Below are 12,568 nucleotides of genomic sequence, written 5' to 3'. Positions count from 1 at the left end.
ACACAGAGAACGGAGTTCATCAACAGGTTGCACATTTAAAAGGCTCACACACTTTTCCTGCACCAAAAACAATTAGAATCCTTTTTCCATGACCAGTTTTCATCTCTCAGATTTCAAAGGGGTCACTTGAGCATCACACCTGTGTGGACATCCCTTTCCAAAATCATGGGCATTAAAACACAGGTAGATTCACTCGAAAGAGGCCCCGAATATTCTGTTGGGATGAAGCAATCTGAACCAAAAAATACGCGACATACCTTGACGTGTGTGGAATCGATTGCATTACACGAAGCCGGAAGTGATCTCCGTTTTCTGCCAGACACATTTCGATGCAGCACTTCATGCAATACTGCCCTTTTTGCAGCTCTCGGAAATGTTGAGCAAGACCTCCCAGTCTCCTGCGCTAGACGTCTCAGAGGTTTCATAGGCGATTGCTGCAGGTGATGCCGCACGTCATCAATTATTGTGTTCTGCGACATTTGCAGACGACCTCCACCACAAGAAGGCATCGATGATCCTGTCGTTTCCCGTTTCCGTACCATCTTCTGAATAGCACTCTTTTGAGGGTACGTCACGAAGACCATATTTCCTCCCCAATTCACTCTGACGTTATTTAAACGAATTGGTGACCCAATAAGTTCGCATCATGGAGACGGGCTGCTCAATACCGTACAACCCCATCCTGCTAAGATTGCATGCTGTTTTGTTCAGATTGCTTCAACCTAGCAGGTTATTACAGAATATTCGGGGCCTCTTTCATGTGAATCTCCCTGTAGAATTGCCCCTCTTTGAGGCTATTACACTTTTCTGGGGGGCCCCTCCACAAGATTTTGGTGTGTGTCTTTGTGCCCATTCAGTCAAAAGAGCATTTGAGAGGATGTTTGACCAGAAGGGCTGGGTCATGTGCAACATTCCAGCTCATCCCAAAGGTGTTCAGTGGGGGTGAGGTCAGGGCTCTGTGCGGGCCACTGGAGCTCCTCCATAGCAAACTCATCAAAACATCTCTACATGGAGCTCACTTTGTGTGCATGCACGCAGTCTGCTGTGACAAAGTTGGGAGCATATATTTGTCTATAAACGTCTCTTTAGGCTGTCATCACCTTTCACTGTAACTAAGGGGCCTAAACTCTGTAAATCAGGCCCAGACAATTCTTAAGGTGTAACTAAGATCCTCAGGAATAAGAAAAAAAAAGTCATTCCTGATGGAAGTGTGGATTCTTTGGAAGGTTTTGATGACATAGCTGCTTTCTGACAGCCAGGAACAGCACGACATTTAATCATTGTCCCCACATCTTTCACTCCAATAACTTAGTAAATGCTTTTATATTGTATATGTGCAAGCAAGCAAAATTTATTTATATAGCGCTTTTTACAACAGGTGTTGTCACAAAGCAGCTTTACAGAACAATCAGTATTACAGAGAGAAGAGAAAAGAAAAGAAAAGAAAAGAAAAGAAAATCCGGGTCCGAGCCCCCATGAGCGTCGCCAGCGGCGACAGTGGCAAGGAAAAACTCCCTAAAAGAGGAAGAAACCTTGAGAGGAACCAAGACTCAGAAGGGGAACCCATCCTCCTACGGTCGACACCGGATAGCAAACATTATTAGTATGAAGTTTTATAGTAAAGTGGGAAAAGAAAAGATCTGAGGGTGAGGACTGCACAGCGTTGTAAAGCATATGTGCTGCTAACTTATAACTATGATATATCCGGTCTGCTAGAACAACGCTCTAACATTTCAAATGTAGCTGTTCTTGGTTGTGACAAATTCAAAATGGGCCGTTTCGCCAGCTTAGTATCAATGTGTTTCAATGTACAAAACTTTCTGAAGTTGATCAGAGGCAAAACAGAGATTACTGTATTCAGCTCATCCACGCCTTTACTTCTAGCAGGATTGATCACTGTAATGGTCTCCTAACTGGACTCCCAACAAAGACAATCAAACAGCTTCTCACTATGAGTAAAAGAAGAAACACATCAGCCCCATATTCTTAAATCCCTCTACTGGATACCACTCTGTTACAGAACAGACTTTAAGATACTACTACTGGACTTTAAAATGCTGAATGGCGTAAAAGCAGCACACTTATATGATACGATATTTTACAGCGATGTGAGCTGAGCAGAACTATCGGCTCATTAGGAACTAGTCAGTCCTGCTGAAGGTAAAGACTGAACACAGAGAAGCAGCGTTTCGCTACTGTGCTGCTCTTAAATGGAACCAGTTGAAGGAGGGCATTAAAATAGTCCCGACACCGGTCACTTTAAATCCAGCTCAAAACGTTCATGTTTGAGCAGCTTTCAGGTCAATTTAGACACTGTCAGCATTTCTAGACCCATTTTCCTCTGTAACAGCACTTTACTATCCTAATCTAACTTTTAATGTGATTTTTTCACCTATCCTAATTTAATTTCTAATTTAAAATTGATTTTCTCTATTAAATCTATTTTTATGTTCTTCATTTCTGCATAAATAAACTTGCCATTGGCCTGTGTGGACTAGGCGAATATAAAATAATGTCTTTTAAATTTTTACATATTGGACTACACATTTAACAAACTCCTCAAGTTCCTGAGCAAGGGGACAAGCAAGTGAGGCAGAGGCTGATTTGACGGATGACGACGATGAAGAGCAAGGAAGGAAGCAAGTGAGAGAGAAAACGAGGGATCGAGAGAGACCAAAACCATTTCGTCAGAGCACTCACGGATGATGGACATGCGCTTTCGGTCGCTGTTGAAGTCGAGCAGAGCCAGCATTTCGTACGTGTTCTCTGTGCCCATTTCACTGACAGTGATGGAGTCCTGTGTGCGAGACAGGAACACAAAGCCAAAGCAACGTGCTGCGGTGACCAGAGCGCCCTCGTCTGGTGACGCGGCCTGATACACCAGCTCACCATCTGAAAGGCACAGCAGAAAAAAAAAAAACAAAAAAACATGCTGATTATAAAAACCGGAAGGTCGCCGGTTCGATCCCCAGGGCCCACAGTCCATGACTGAGGTGTCCTTGAGCAAGACACCTAACCCCCAACTGCTCCCCGGGCGCCGTGGATAGGGCTGCCCACCGCTCCGGGCAAGTGTGCTCACTGCCCCCTAGTGTGTGTGTTCACTAGTGTGTATGTTGTGTTTCACTTCACGGATGGGTTAAATGCGGAGGTGGAATTTCCCCGTTTGTGGGATTAAAAAAGTATCACTTATTATTACTTAGACGTCTGGTTCCCATCACCACCACTGTGAACAGTTCCAAGTTTCTCTGGAATGGAGTATCACACTTTGAAAACCTGTCATTTAAGTTTTATTACACACTTCTATAACCTAAATATAGCTCAGCCAGTTTGCATTGAAACCCTTTTAAAAGTTACTGAATGACGAGCCTTAGTATGTAATAAGCCTGGTGATTTCAGAGGTTAACCAGACTACATCTCCTTCTGCAACCCTCAATTCACGTGGGTGTTTGTGGCCTTATGATGAGAAAACAGAAAGATCTGTATGAATCACCCCAGGCTTCGTCTCCTGCAAACCCCTGACCACAGACCTTCTGAAGTTGCGCTTGGCCTTCTCACCTTTCTGCTCCACCATCACAGTGTGGCAGAGAGAGAGCAGCTTGAAGAACTCCATCATCTCAGCGTCCTTCTTCGAGCAGATGCACGAAATGAGGTGACCGTCATAGAACTGGAACTTCCGGTCGGCGTACTTATTCCAGCTGAAGTCGGCAAGCTGAACCGCGAAGGACAGGACAGATTAAAACAACAGTACATCGTTTTCTGGCCCTCAATTAAAACAGACACACTGTCTTTGTAAACGCATTCGAACCGAGAGTGTTAGAAGCTTAGTACCTTCCCGCGCTCCAGCGCCACACCATCTGCACTCATAGGGTTCCCTACAGATCAGACAGAAAGAGCACTGTTATCGCCTCACAGCATCAAATACACAACACACTGCCAGAAAATGAGACAGAAAAATAACAATGCTACTTGCAACAGTCTAGACATATCCATTATTATCCAGTCTAGACATATCCATTATTTTATAACCGATACCGACTTCGTGCTAGACCGTGTGATTTTGCTTATATATCTCCAGCTGAGTGAGATTACATTACGTTAAGACACCTGCGTGTGTCGTTTTGAATCTTACAATATTACAATCTGACCTGTACAGTCGTTTGCAAATGTTTGAACGCCCAGAGCAAAAATAAAACAAGAAAAAATAAATAAAAACAACTCAAAAATCAACAAACAGTAATGAGCATACACCCTACACTCTAACCAATCACTGAATGCTCTTTATCGTGCACTGTGCGCATTCTGAGCACCAAGCGCTGCTGACGTTTTAAAGGTGGGGTGATGGTTGGTGTAGTGTTCTGTGCTGTAGACTGGGGTTCAGTCCCCCGCCTGGGTAACCACCCTACACTACACCAATAAGAGTCCTTGGGCAAGACTCCTAACACCACCTTCACCTGCTTGTGTAAAACGATCAAATTGCAAGTCGCTCTGGATAAGAGCGTCAGCCGAATGTCATGTAGATGTAGACGATGGAAGACTACAGGGAAAGGAAGAGGTCAGTTTGATTTGAAGTCAGCTACACCCGTGTCACATTAAGAGCTCGGTGTGTTTTAATATGCTGCAAGGCGAATCATATTTAGGGCTGGGCAATATGATGATATTATTATTATAGTTATTGTGATTTTTGATGTCACAGTGCGCTTTTCTGAGCACGCAGTGGATGAAATCAGTACTCGCCGAACATAAACCTGCATTTTTCATGAAAAAGAGAGCGTAATCAGTCCTGTTCATTTGGATGTAGTGCAGTGGAGAATTTGAAACCACTAATAAAATCATCCTATTCATAGTTTTTGATAGCAGTTCTTTGGCTGTCCAAATAGATACCAGAAAGATATGATAGTCTATGATAAATTGAGTGCTGAAAAATAATAAATAAATAAATAAATAAATAAATAAAATCACGATGTGGGCAACAATGTAACTGGGTCACTCTCCATCTGTCGCAAGGCTTAAAAAGAAGCTTAAATTATTAGGCACAGCTCCTAAAGTCGGTTTGTACATTTACACAGTTGCTCTAAGATTATTATAATATTATTATTATAATATTACTTTTCTCTTATGATTCTCCGATTTATCTTCACCCTGTTTCGTAGTCGCTCTGCATTTGTAAAACAGCTCGTTTTCAACGTTAAAAAAACAAACATAAAACAACATTTTTAAGAGGTTTAACTTTAGAAGAATAAGCATTAAATAGATTCAAGTTTAATTTTTATATCATTAATGTTGGACTACATTAAAAATATGCATTTTATTTTAAAAACCCATCCGTCACAGAGATTTTGGTCGCTGGTGTTATCAGGACTCTTATTGCACGGTATTTTCAGCTCTATTAAACTGCCTCTTTGGGTCGAGGCTCAGAAGGCGAGTCACACTCGCTCACTATATTCCATTCATTTATTAATATTGTTCATCAGGCAGCACAGATCGTCTGCGTCACTGGTGTTATTGTGCTTTAACGGCTGGGTAATTAAGGTTTTGTCAAAATAATGACATGAACATCATTTTTATTACTGATCTGAAACCGTTGGCCACCTGACCACCAATGAGTCAGCCAGTTTACAAAATCCTCAGTTTTAACCAGAATCTCACTGGAGTCACTGGAGTTACACCATAATCACTTTAAAACCAGTGACTGTAAATGAAGCTCCTTTCTGCATATATGATGGGAGGATACAGGAGATATTAACACACATATTCAGACATTTTTAAGATTTGGGGTGAAAGAATTTGAGTTTTAAAAAATGTATCCACCTGAATTTCCACTTCAAATGGACGATGACCCGACTCAAACATATTTTGCTGCAAGCTACAAACTACCACACACACACACACACACACACACACACACACACACACACACACAGTGTTTTGAACAGAGCCACCAGCGTGAACCAGTGTCAGATATCCATCTTCCTAAAGGCACAGGATCCAACAGCCAGTCACCCGAGCCTACAGCGACAAGCTCAAACTGCAGCCAGGCTTTAACACTGTTTGTAAAGGTTGCTGACCCTGATCACGTTCGGTCAGGCTGAGGACAAAGCTGCATGTAATGTAAGGATGGACAATATAACACCATGATCCTTGCAGACACAGTATGCATCACAATATATAACTCGACTTCATGCAGGTCAGGTCAAATTCATTTACATAGCACTTTTTACAAGAGGCATCATCGCAAAGCAGCTCTACAGAAAAATCTGGGTTCGAGCCCCAGTCAGTGTCGCCAGTGGCAAGAAAAACTCCCTAAGAGCAAGAGGAAGAAACCTTGAGAGGATCCAAGACTCAAAAGGGGAACCCGTCCTCTGGTCCACACCGGATAGGAGACAACACCACAAGAGCAAAATGAACAGAAACTATTTTTTACCATCCGTATAAAACATTAAATACAGACGAGGGGGAAAAGCAAGTGAAGCAACGGCTCTGATTAAATGATCGATCATGTTTATTTATTTATTTATTTTAACACTGTGTTTAGTCCAATTATTTAGTTTCTTTTGAAATGGACAAAATTCTCCGGGGGAATTTTTTAAAATTTTAATCTGCACAAAAAAAATTAGGAAAGAAGCAAAACAGCAAAATAAATTAATGAAAGAAGAAAATAACATCTAATCAACCGCTTGTTACTATGCTACTTACACGGTTATTATATATTGATTGTTGGTTAAAAGCTTTCTATAATTTGTGTAATAAAATTCATCATACAAAAGATAGATCCGATAGCTCAGTTGGTAGCTCAGTTGGTAGGGTGGAGGACTGTAGATGCTATAAATGGGCATCCTTAGGTTGCTGGTTCTAATCCAGCTCGAAAGACGGTTCGTGTAGTATAGTGGGTAGCACCTCTGCCTTCTACACTGGGGTTCAATACTCTGCCTGGGCAAACACTGCACACTATACAAATAAGAGTCCTTGGGCAAGACTCCCAACACTACCTTCGCCTACCTGTGCAAAATGATTGATCTGTAAGTCACTCTGGATAAGAGCGTCTGCTAAATGTCATTAATGTGAATGTAAATTAGGTTACAGTGGCATGACTGTTCACCATATATGAAATATGCCTTTGGATTCTCCTAATATAAATGTGGCCCAAACGCACATAAACATACGGTCACACTTTCAGAACAAAACCTCATAATCCCTAAATTCATAACATAATTACTCATTAAATTCATCTTTCACAAACTTCCCTTCGGCGGAATTTGAACGGCTGCTACAAAATATACTGAACATAACCACCAGATGGCGTAGACCTGCACTTGCTCTCCTCATTGTGCTCCTGCAACAGAGCAGCAATCTGTCTCCATGATGAAAACCCACTCTAATCTCAACATCCCGGCTTGTTTGGCTGACAGTGCTCATCAGGCGCCACAAGTGCTCCAACAGTCCGACACAGAAGCAGCTTATTAAGCACTTAAGCTCTTACCGTATGTGCGTCCGCCGATGGTGCACTTCTTGAAGGCCATGATGTTCTGTGTGAGCGTGCCCGTCTTGTCGGAGAAAATATATTCGATCTGGCCGAGCTGCTCGTTCAGAGTGGTGGTGCGGGCTTTGGCCGGCGTGTCCTTCTCAGCGTAATACATCTGTAAATCCCAGTTTATAAACTTACTCTGCCCCAACCGAATCACCTCCACGCTGAGAGGGAGAGAAACAGAGACAGAGAGATCGGTTAACGATTCAACTCCCAACTCAACGACTGAACTCTTCGTTAGTGTGTCAACCTGCACCAAAGTTCAATTCAATTCAATCATTTTGACACAATTTTGACTTTAGAAAAGAAAAAAGGAAAAACGCTGAACACAAACGTGACTGGAGGAACCATCAAACACTTCTCCATGGAAAAATTTATGAATTTATGAAAGAAGGACACCAGCCCTGTAACCGGAAGGTCGCCGGTTCGATTCCCTGAGCCGACAGTGCGTGACTGAGGTGCCTTTGAGCAAGACACCTGACCCCCAGCTGCTCTCCAGGCACTGCGGCTGCCCACCGCTCTGGCTAAGTGTGCTCACTGCCCCCTAGTGTGTGTCTTCATTAGTGTGTATGTGGTGTTTCACTGCAATGCACAGGTGAAATTTCCCCGCTGCGGGACTCATTAGGGTCACTTCTTCTTCTTTCGGCTGCTCCCTTTAGGGGTCGCCACAGAGGATCATCTGCCTCCATCTTGCCCTATCCACTGCCTCCTCTACTTTCACACCAACCATCTCCATGTCCACCTTCACTACATCCATAAACCTTCTCTGAGGTCTACCTCTTCTCCTTCTACCCGGCAGCTCCATCTCCAACATTCTTTGCCCAATATATCCACTATTCCTCCTCAACACATGTCCAAACCATCTCAACCTGGCCTCTCTGGCTTTCTCTCCAAACTGCTCCACCTTCACTGTCCCTCTGATCTGCTCATTTCTAATCTTGTCCATCCTTGTCACTCCCAACGAAAATCTCAGCATCTTCATCTCCGCCACCTCCAGCTCAGCCTCCTGTCTTTTAGACAGAGCCACAGTCTCCAAACCACACATCATAGCAGGACGCACTGCTGTCTTGTAGACCTTCCCTTTCACTCTTGCTGCTGTCCTTCTGTCACACATCAGCCCTGACACCCGTCTCCACCCACTCCATCCTGCCTGCACCCTCTTCTTGTGACCCAGTCTGACACCTTTGGTTTAAAGGCTGTAAACACTAGCAGTAAAAGGAAGTCATGTGTAAGACTTCCCTGCTAGAATTACGTTTTCGTTGACTTTCAAAGTGAAAATAAGTGAACACATCACTTACACAGAACACACCTCTGCACGTCACTGCACAATTACTGTTTTTTGCTCATTTTAATATAATGGGGAAAAAATCTAACATAGTCTGTACAAATGTTGCGGTACATTTTATACTTAATTTTTTTTTCAATATGTTAAACAGAAATTTTGCACTGAAATTGGCATAAAAGTGCCATGTTTAAGAGTGCTCCCTGCACTTTCATCTCCGGTTATGGATCTTATTCCAGATTGGTGTTTTTCTATTTGTTTATCTGCCTGTAGAGAGGATCTTTATATTTATTCTTCTTGTTATATTGTTTACACCCTTATTACGATTCCTGTCCTGTGTTGTGTGTCTGCTATATTTCCTTCGGCATCACGCGAGCGAGTGCGTGTCTGTCTGTCTGCCTGTCTGCCTGCCTGTCTGTCTGTCTGTCTGTCTGTCTGTCTGCCTGCCTGCCTGCCTGTCTGCCTGCCTAAATGTTCACACCTCCCACATTTACCCTCCCACCCACTGAGACACAAGTAAACTAAGATCAGCAAACTATTAGCGATTTTTTATGCTTGTTATGAAAAAATAAATGTTCATAATATACTGAAATGACATTAAACTAAAATAATTCAGAGGATATCACAATTTTTAAAAGGAGAAAATTCTCACATTTGTGTTTCTTTGGTCACTTTTTCAGCTGTTTTGCCGCACCCCCCCACGTAGGGGTCACGTAGCCCCAACACTTCGCCCTACCCCTCTATCTCACCAACAGTCAGGACACCCTACCCCTAAACATGAACGCGCAAAATGAAGGGTTAAAGGCTAAGTGGTAGGGACGAGAGGCGAAATAAGATTGAGCATAAGTGCACTACAGTCTCACCTGACGTAGAGCGAGATGGGCACCATGGTGTTGAGGACGATGATGTAGCCCCAGAAGCTGAGGAAGCCTCTGTAGGAGGCCGTGTCGCTTTTGCCATCATACAGATACCAAGCCAAACTGCCGATCTCCTGATACCAGAACGAGTGTCCGATCGCCAGCCCAGCACACACCAGGACCAGCACCACAAAGATCTAACAGAGAGTGGAGGGAACAGGCAGTTCAGATTCTCCTCATTAAAGATGTTGAAGCGCAAACAGAAGAGCACAAAGAGCACATACTCCTGTTCTTAATGACTCTGTGGTGACTGTCCACTGACGGCGCCACACCGTCCAGGACGGAGAATAATCCACGGCCGTTAATCTGTGTCACTGCAAAGGTGCTCAAGGACAGTTAACTTACCGTGTAGACCATGTAGTTCATTAGGAAGTCTATCTTGGTGCGCTTGAACCTCGTCTTTCCACCATTCCTCATAATCTTAGTGTCCGCTCCTGCGCAGATTAAGAGAGAGAGAGGGACAGAGAGGGAGACAAAGGGAGACAGAGGGAGAGAGAGGGAGAGAGAGAGAGGGAGACAGAGAGGGAGACAGAGAGGGAGACAGAGAGGGAGACAGAGGGAGAGAGAGGGAGAGAGAGGGAGAGAGACAGAGGGAGAGAGACAGAGGGAGAGAGAGGGAGAGAGAGAGAGAGAGGGAGAGAGGGAGAGAGAGAGAGAGAGAGAGAGAGAGAGAGAGAGAGAGAGAGAGAGAGAGAGAGAGAGAGAGAGAGAGAGAGAGAGAGAGAGAGAGAGAGGGAGAGAGAGGGAGACAGAGAGAGACAGAGGGAGAGAGGGAGAGAGGGAGAGAGAGGGAGACAGAGGGAGACAGAGGGAGAGACAGAGGGGGAGACAGAGGGGGAGACAGAGGGGGAGACAGAGGGGGAGACAGAGGGGGAGACAGAGGGAGACAGAGGGAGACAGAGGGGGAGAGAGGGAGAGACAGAGGGAGACAGAGGGAGACAGAGGGAGACAGAGGGAGACAGAGGGAGACAGAGGGAGCTTAGTCCAGGGGTGTCAGGGGTGTCATCAAAACAAATTAGAGCTGGTCTCTCTGCTTACTGTACTATGCTGGATAAGGGGAATTTCCAGAGTTTTCAAGCCTTAAAAGACCAATATGGCCTAGAAACAACAGACGTCTTCAGATATCTTCAAGTGAGACAATACTTTCACCAGAAAATAAAATCAGCAACAATTATGGAACCTCATAATAATAGTATTATTAAAATATGTACATCAGCATATCATTCACAGACACTCAAGAAGATTATCTCAATGCTGTATAAAGGATTTATAGATTTAGACACTGACTCTACACTATATATTAAAGAAAAATGGGAAAATGAGTGTGGCAACCATATTGCCAAGGAGGACTGGGAGAGTATTTGTGCACTACAATGTGAAATCCACTTATTCTGCAACTTGGAGGGAATTCTGTTGGAGAAACGTAATCTGGTTTTTTTAACCCCAAGGCAGAAGAGCCACTACACAGGCAGGCCTATTTGTTGGAGGCATTGTGGTTCGCGAAAGGCTAATCACTACCACATCTTTTGGGAATGCCCCGTTATTGAAAAATACTGGAGAGATATTCGCAGCGCATTACAGGCCATTTTGGAAGTCCCCCTGACTTCAGATTTGATGTTTTATATTTTGGTAACACCCCCATGGATACATGGGCTGCTTCAAGGGAATATCTATTTAGAGAACTCCTGGCAATGTAAAAAGGCATTAACTAGAAAGTGGTTTCAACCAAATCCACCAAAAACTAGAGACTGGATTAATGTTGGGCAAGATGTTTTTATAATGGAAAAAATAACTTTTCATCTAAAAATCCAAAAGGATCAAAACATATACTGGGAAAAATGGGTAAAATATGCTAATTCTACTCACCCTAACGTTTTTGTTTTATAAGGCATTCACTGAAATCTCCCTCAAACTTTGGACATGGGTGTGTGTATGTATATATGTCTATTTGTCTGTATACATATATGCATATAATACTGGACATTTAATTTTAGATTTTCACGGAGTAATGATATACAGATATGCAAATGTGTGAATATTACTTACTGATTTGAAGGTTTTGTAAAGAAGCAAATTATATTTGTCCTTTTCAATAAACTTTAATTTTAATTAATGCTATAATCCCTTATTATAGACCCTTTTGTATTCAAAATATGCAATATATATATATATATATATATATATATATATATATATATATATATATATATATATATATATATATATATATATATATATACACACACACACACACACACACACACACACACACACAATCTTGAAATATTACATGAATACTTGAAATACTCAAAACGTAAACGTCCCCAGGAGCTCAGTCTTTCTAATCGAACCGGACACCTGGAATCTTTTCTATACTGCACATTCATTAACACTTAGGATCAGAGCTGCTGAGCTGACGTCCGGATGTTTATACTGGCTGAAATGCAGCTGGTGTGTTTGGTGATATGACTGGCGTGGAACTACGTAAAACTGTGTGGAACTGCGTGGAACTGCGTGGAAGTGTGTATAACTGCGGTGTAACCGCCAGCCCACCAGATGATGAAGAATGTTGACCATAAAGTCAGTTTTGCTGTGGCCAATTTTTCCAAGGGGTGAAACCAGTTTCAAACCAGCTGTTCATTGCAGTTTAAGTACCGAGAGGCTGTTTTAACTTATTTTCACTCGGAAAAACCAACAAAACCTTTCATTTGACCAGGGGTGTCTTACATGCAACTACATGATTGATGGTGACATTGTAGCATCGTAATGCCACCTCTAGGCTCAGGCAATGCCGAAGTGCTGGTGTGTGAGCGTGTGTTTCTTTGTGTGTGTCAGAGAGTCAGAGAG

The 12,568-nt window shown here is 43.0% G+C and overlaps 1 protein-coding gene across 1 annotated transcript in view; it reads right to left on the bottom strand.

Annotated features, from left to right (window-relative positions):
• atp8b1 (ATPase phospholipid transporting 8B1) overlaps window positions 1–12,568 on the bottom strand; it is a 72,749-nt gene that overhangs the window by 13,380 nt on the left and 46,801 nt on the right. The window contains exons 11-16 of the mRNA XM_037545777.1: window positions 10,067–10,155; window positions 9,668–9,858; window positions 7,478–7,686; window positions 3,829–3,872; window positions 3,556–3,709; window positions 2,701–2,892 (exon numbers count right to left, since the gene is read on the bottom strand). Of these exons, the coding sequence (XP_037401674.1) occupies window positions 2,701–2,892; window positions 3,556–3,709; window positions 3,829–3,872; window positions 7,478–7,686; window positions 9,668–9,858; window positions 10,067–10,155 (879 nt within the window). The remainder of the gene's footprint in view (window positions 1–2,700; window positions 2,893–3,555; window positions 3,710–3,828; window positions 3,873–7,477; window positions 7,687–9,667; window positions 9,859–10,066; window positions 10,156–12,568) is intronic.

This window comes from Pygocentrus nattereri, chromosome 16 (genome assembly GCF_015220715.1).
Source record: "Pygocentrus nattereri isolate fPygNat1 chromosome 16, fPygNat1.pri, whole genome shotgun sequence".
In the NCBI taxonomy this organism is placed as follows: Eukaryota; Metazoa; Chordata; class Actinopteri; order Characiformes; family Serrasalmidae; genus Pygocentrus; species Pygocentrus nattereri.
This window is presented reverse-complemented; position numbering and strand designations above follow the sequence as displayed.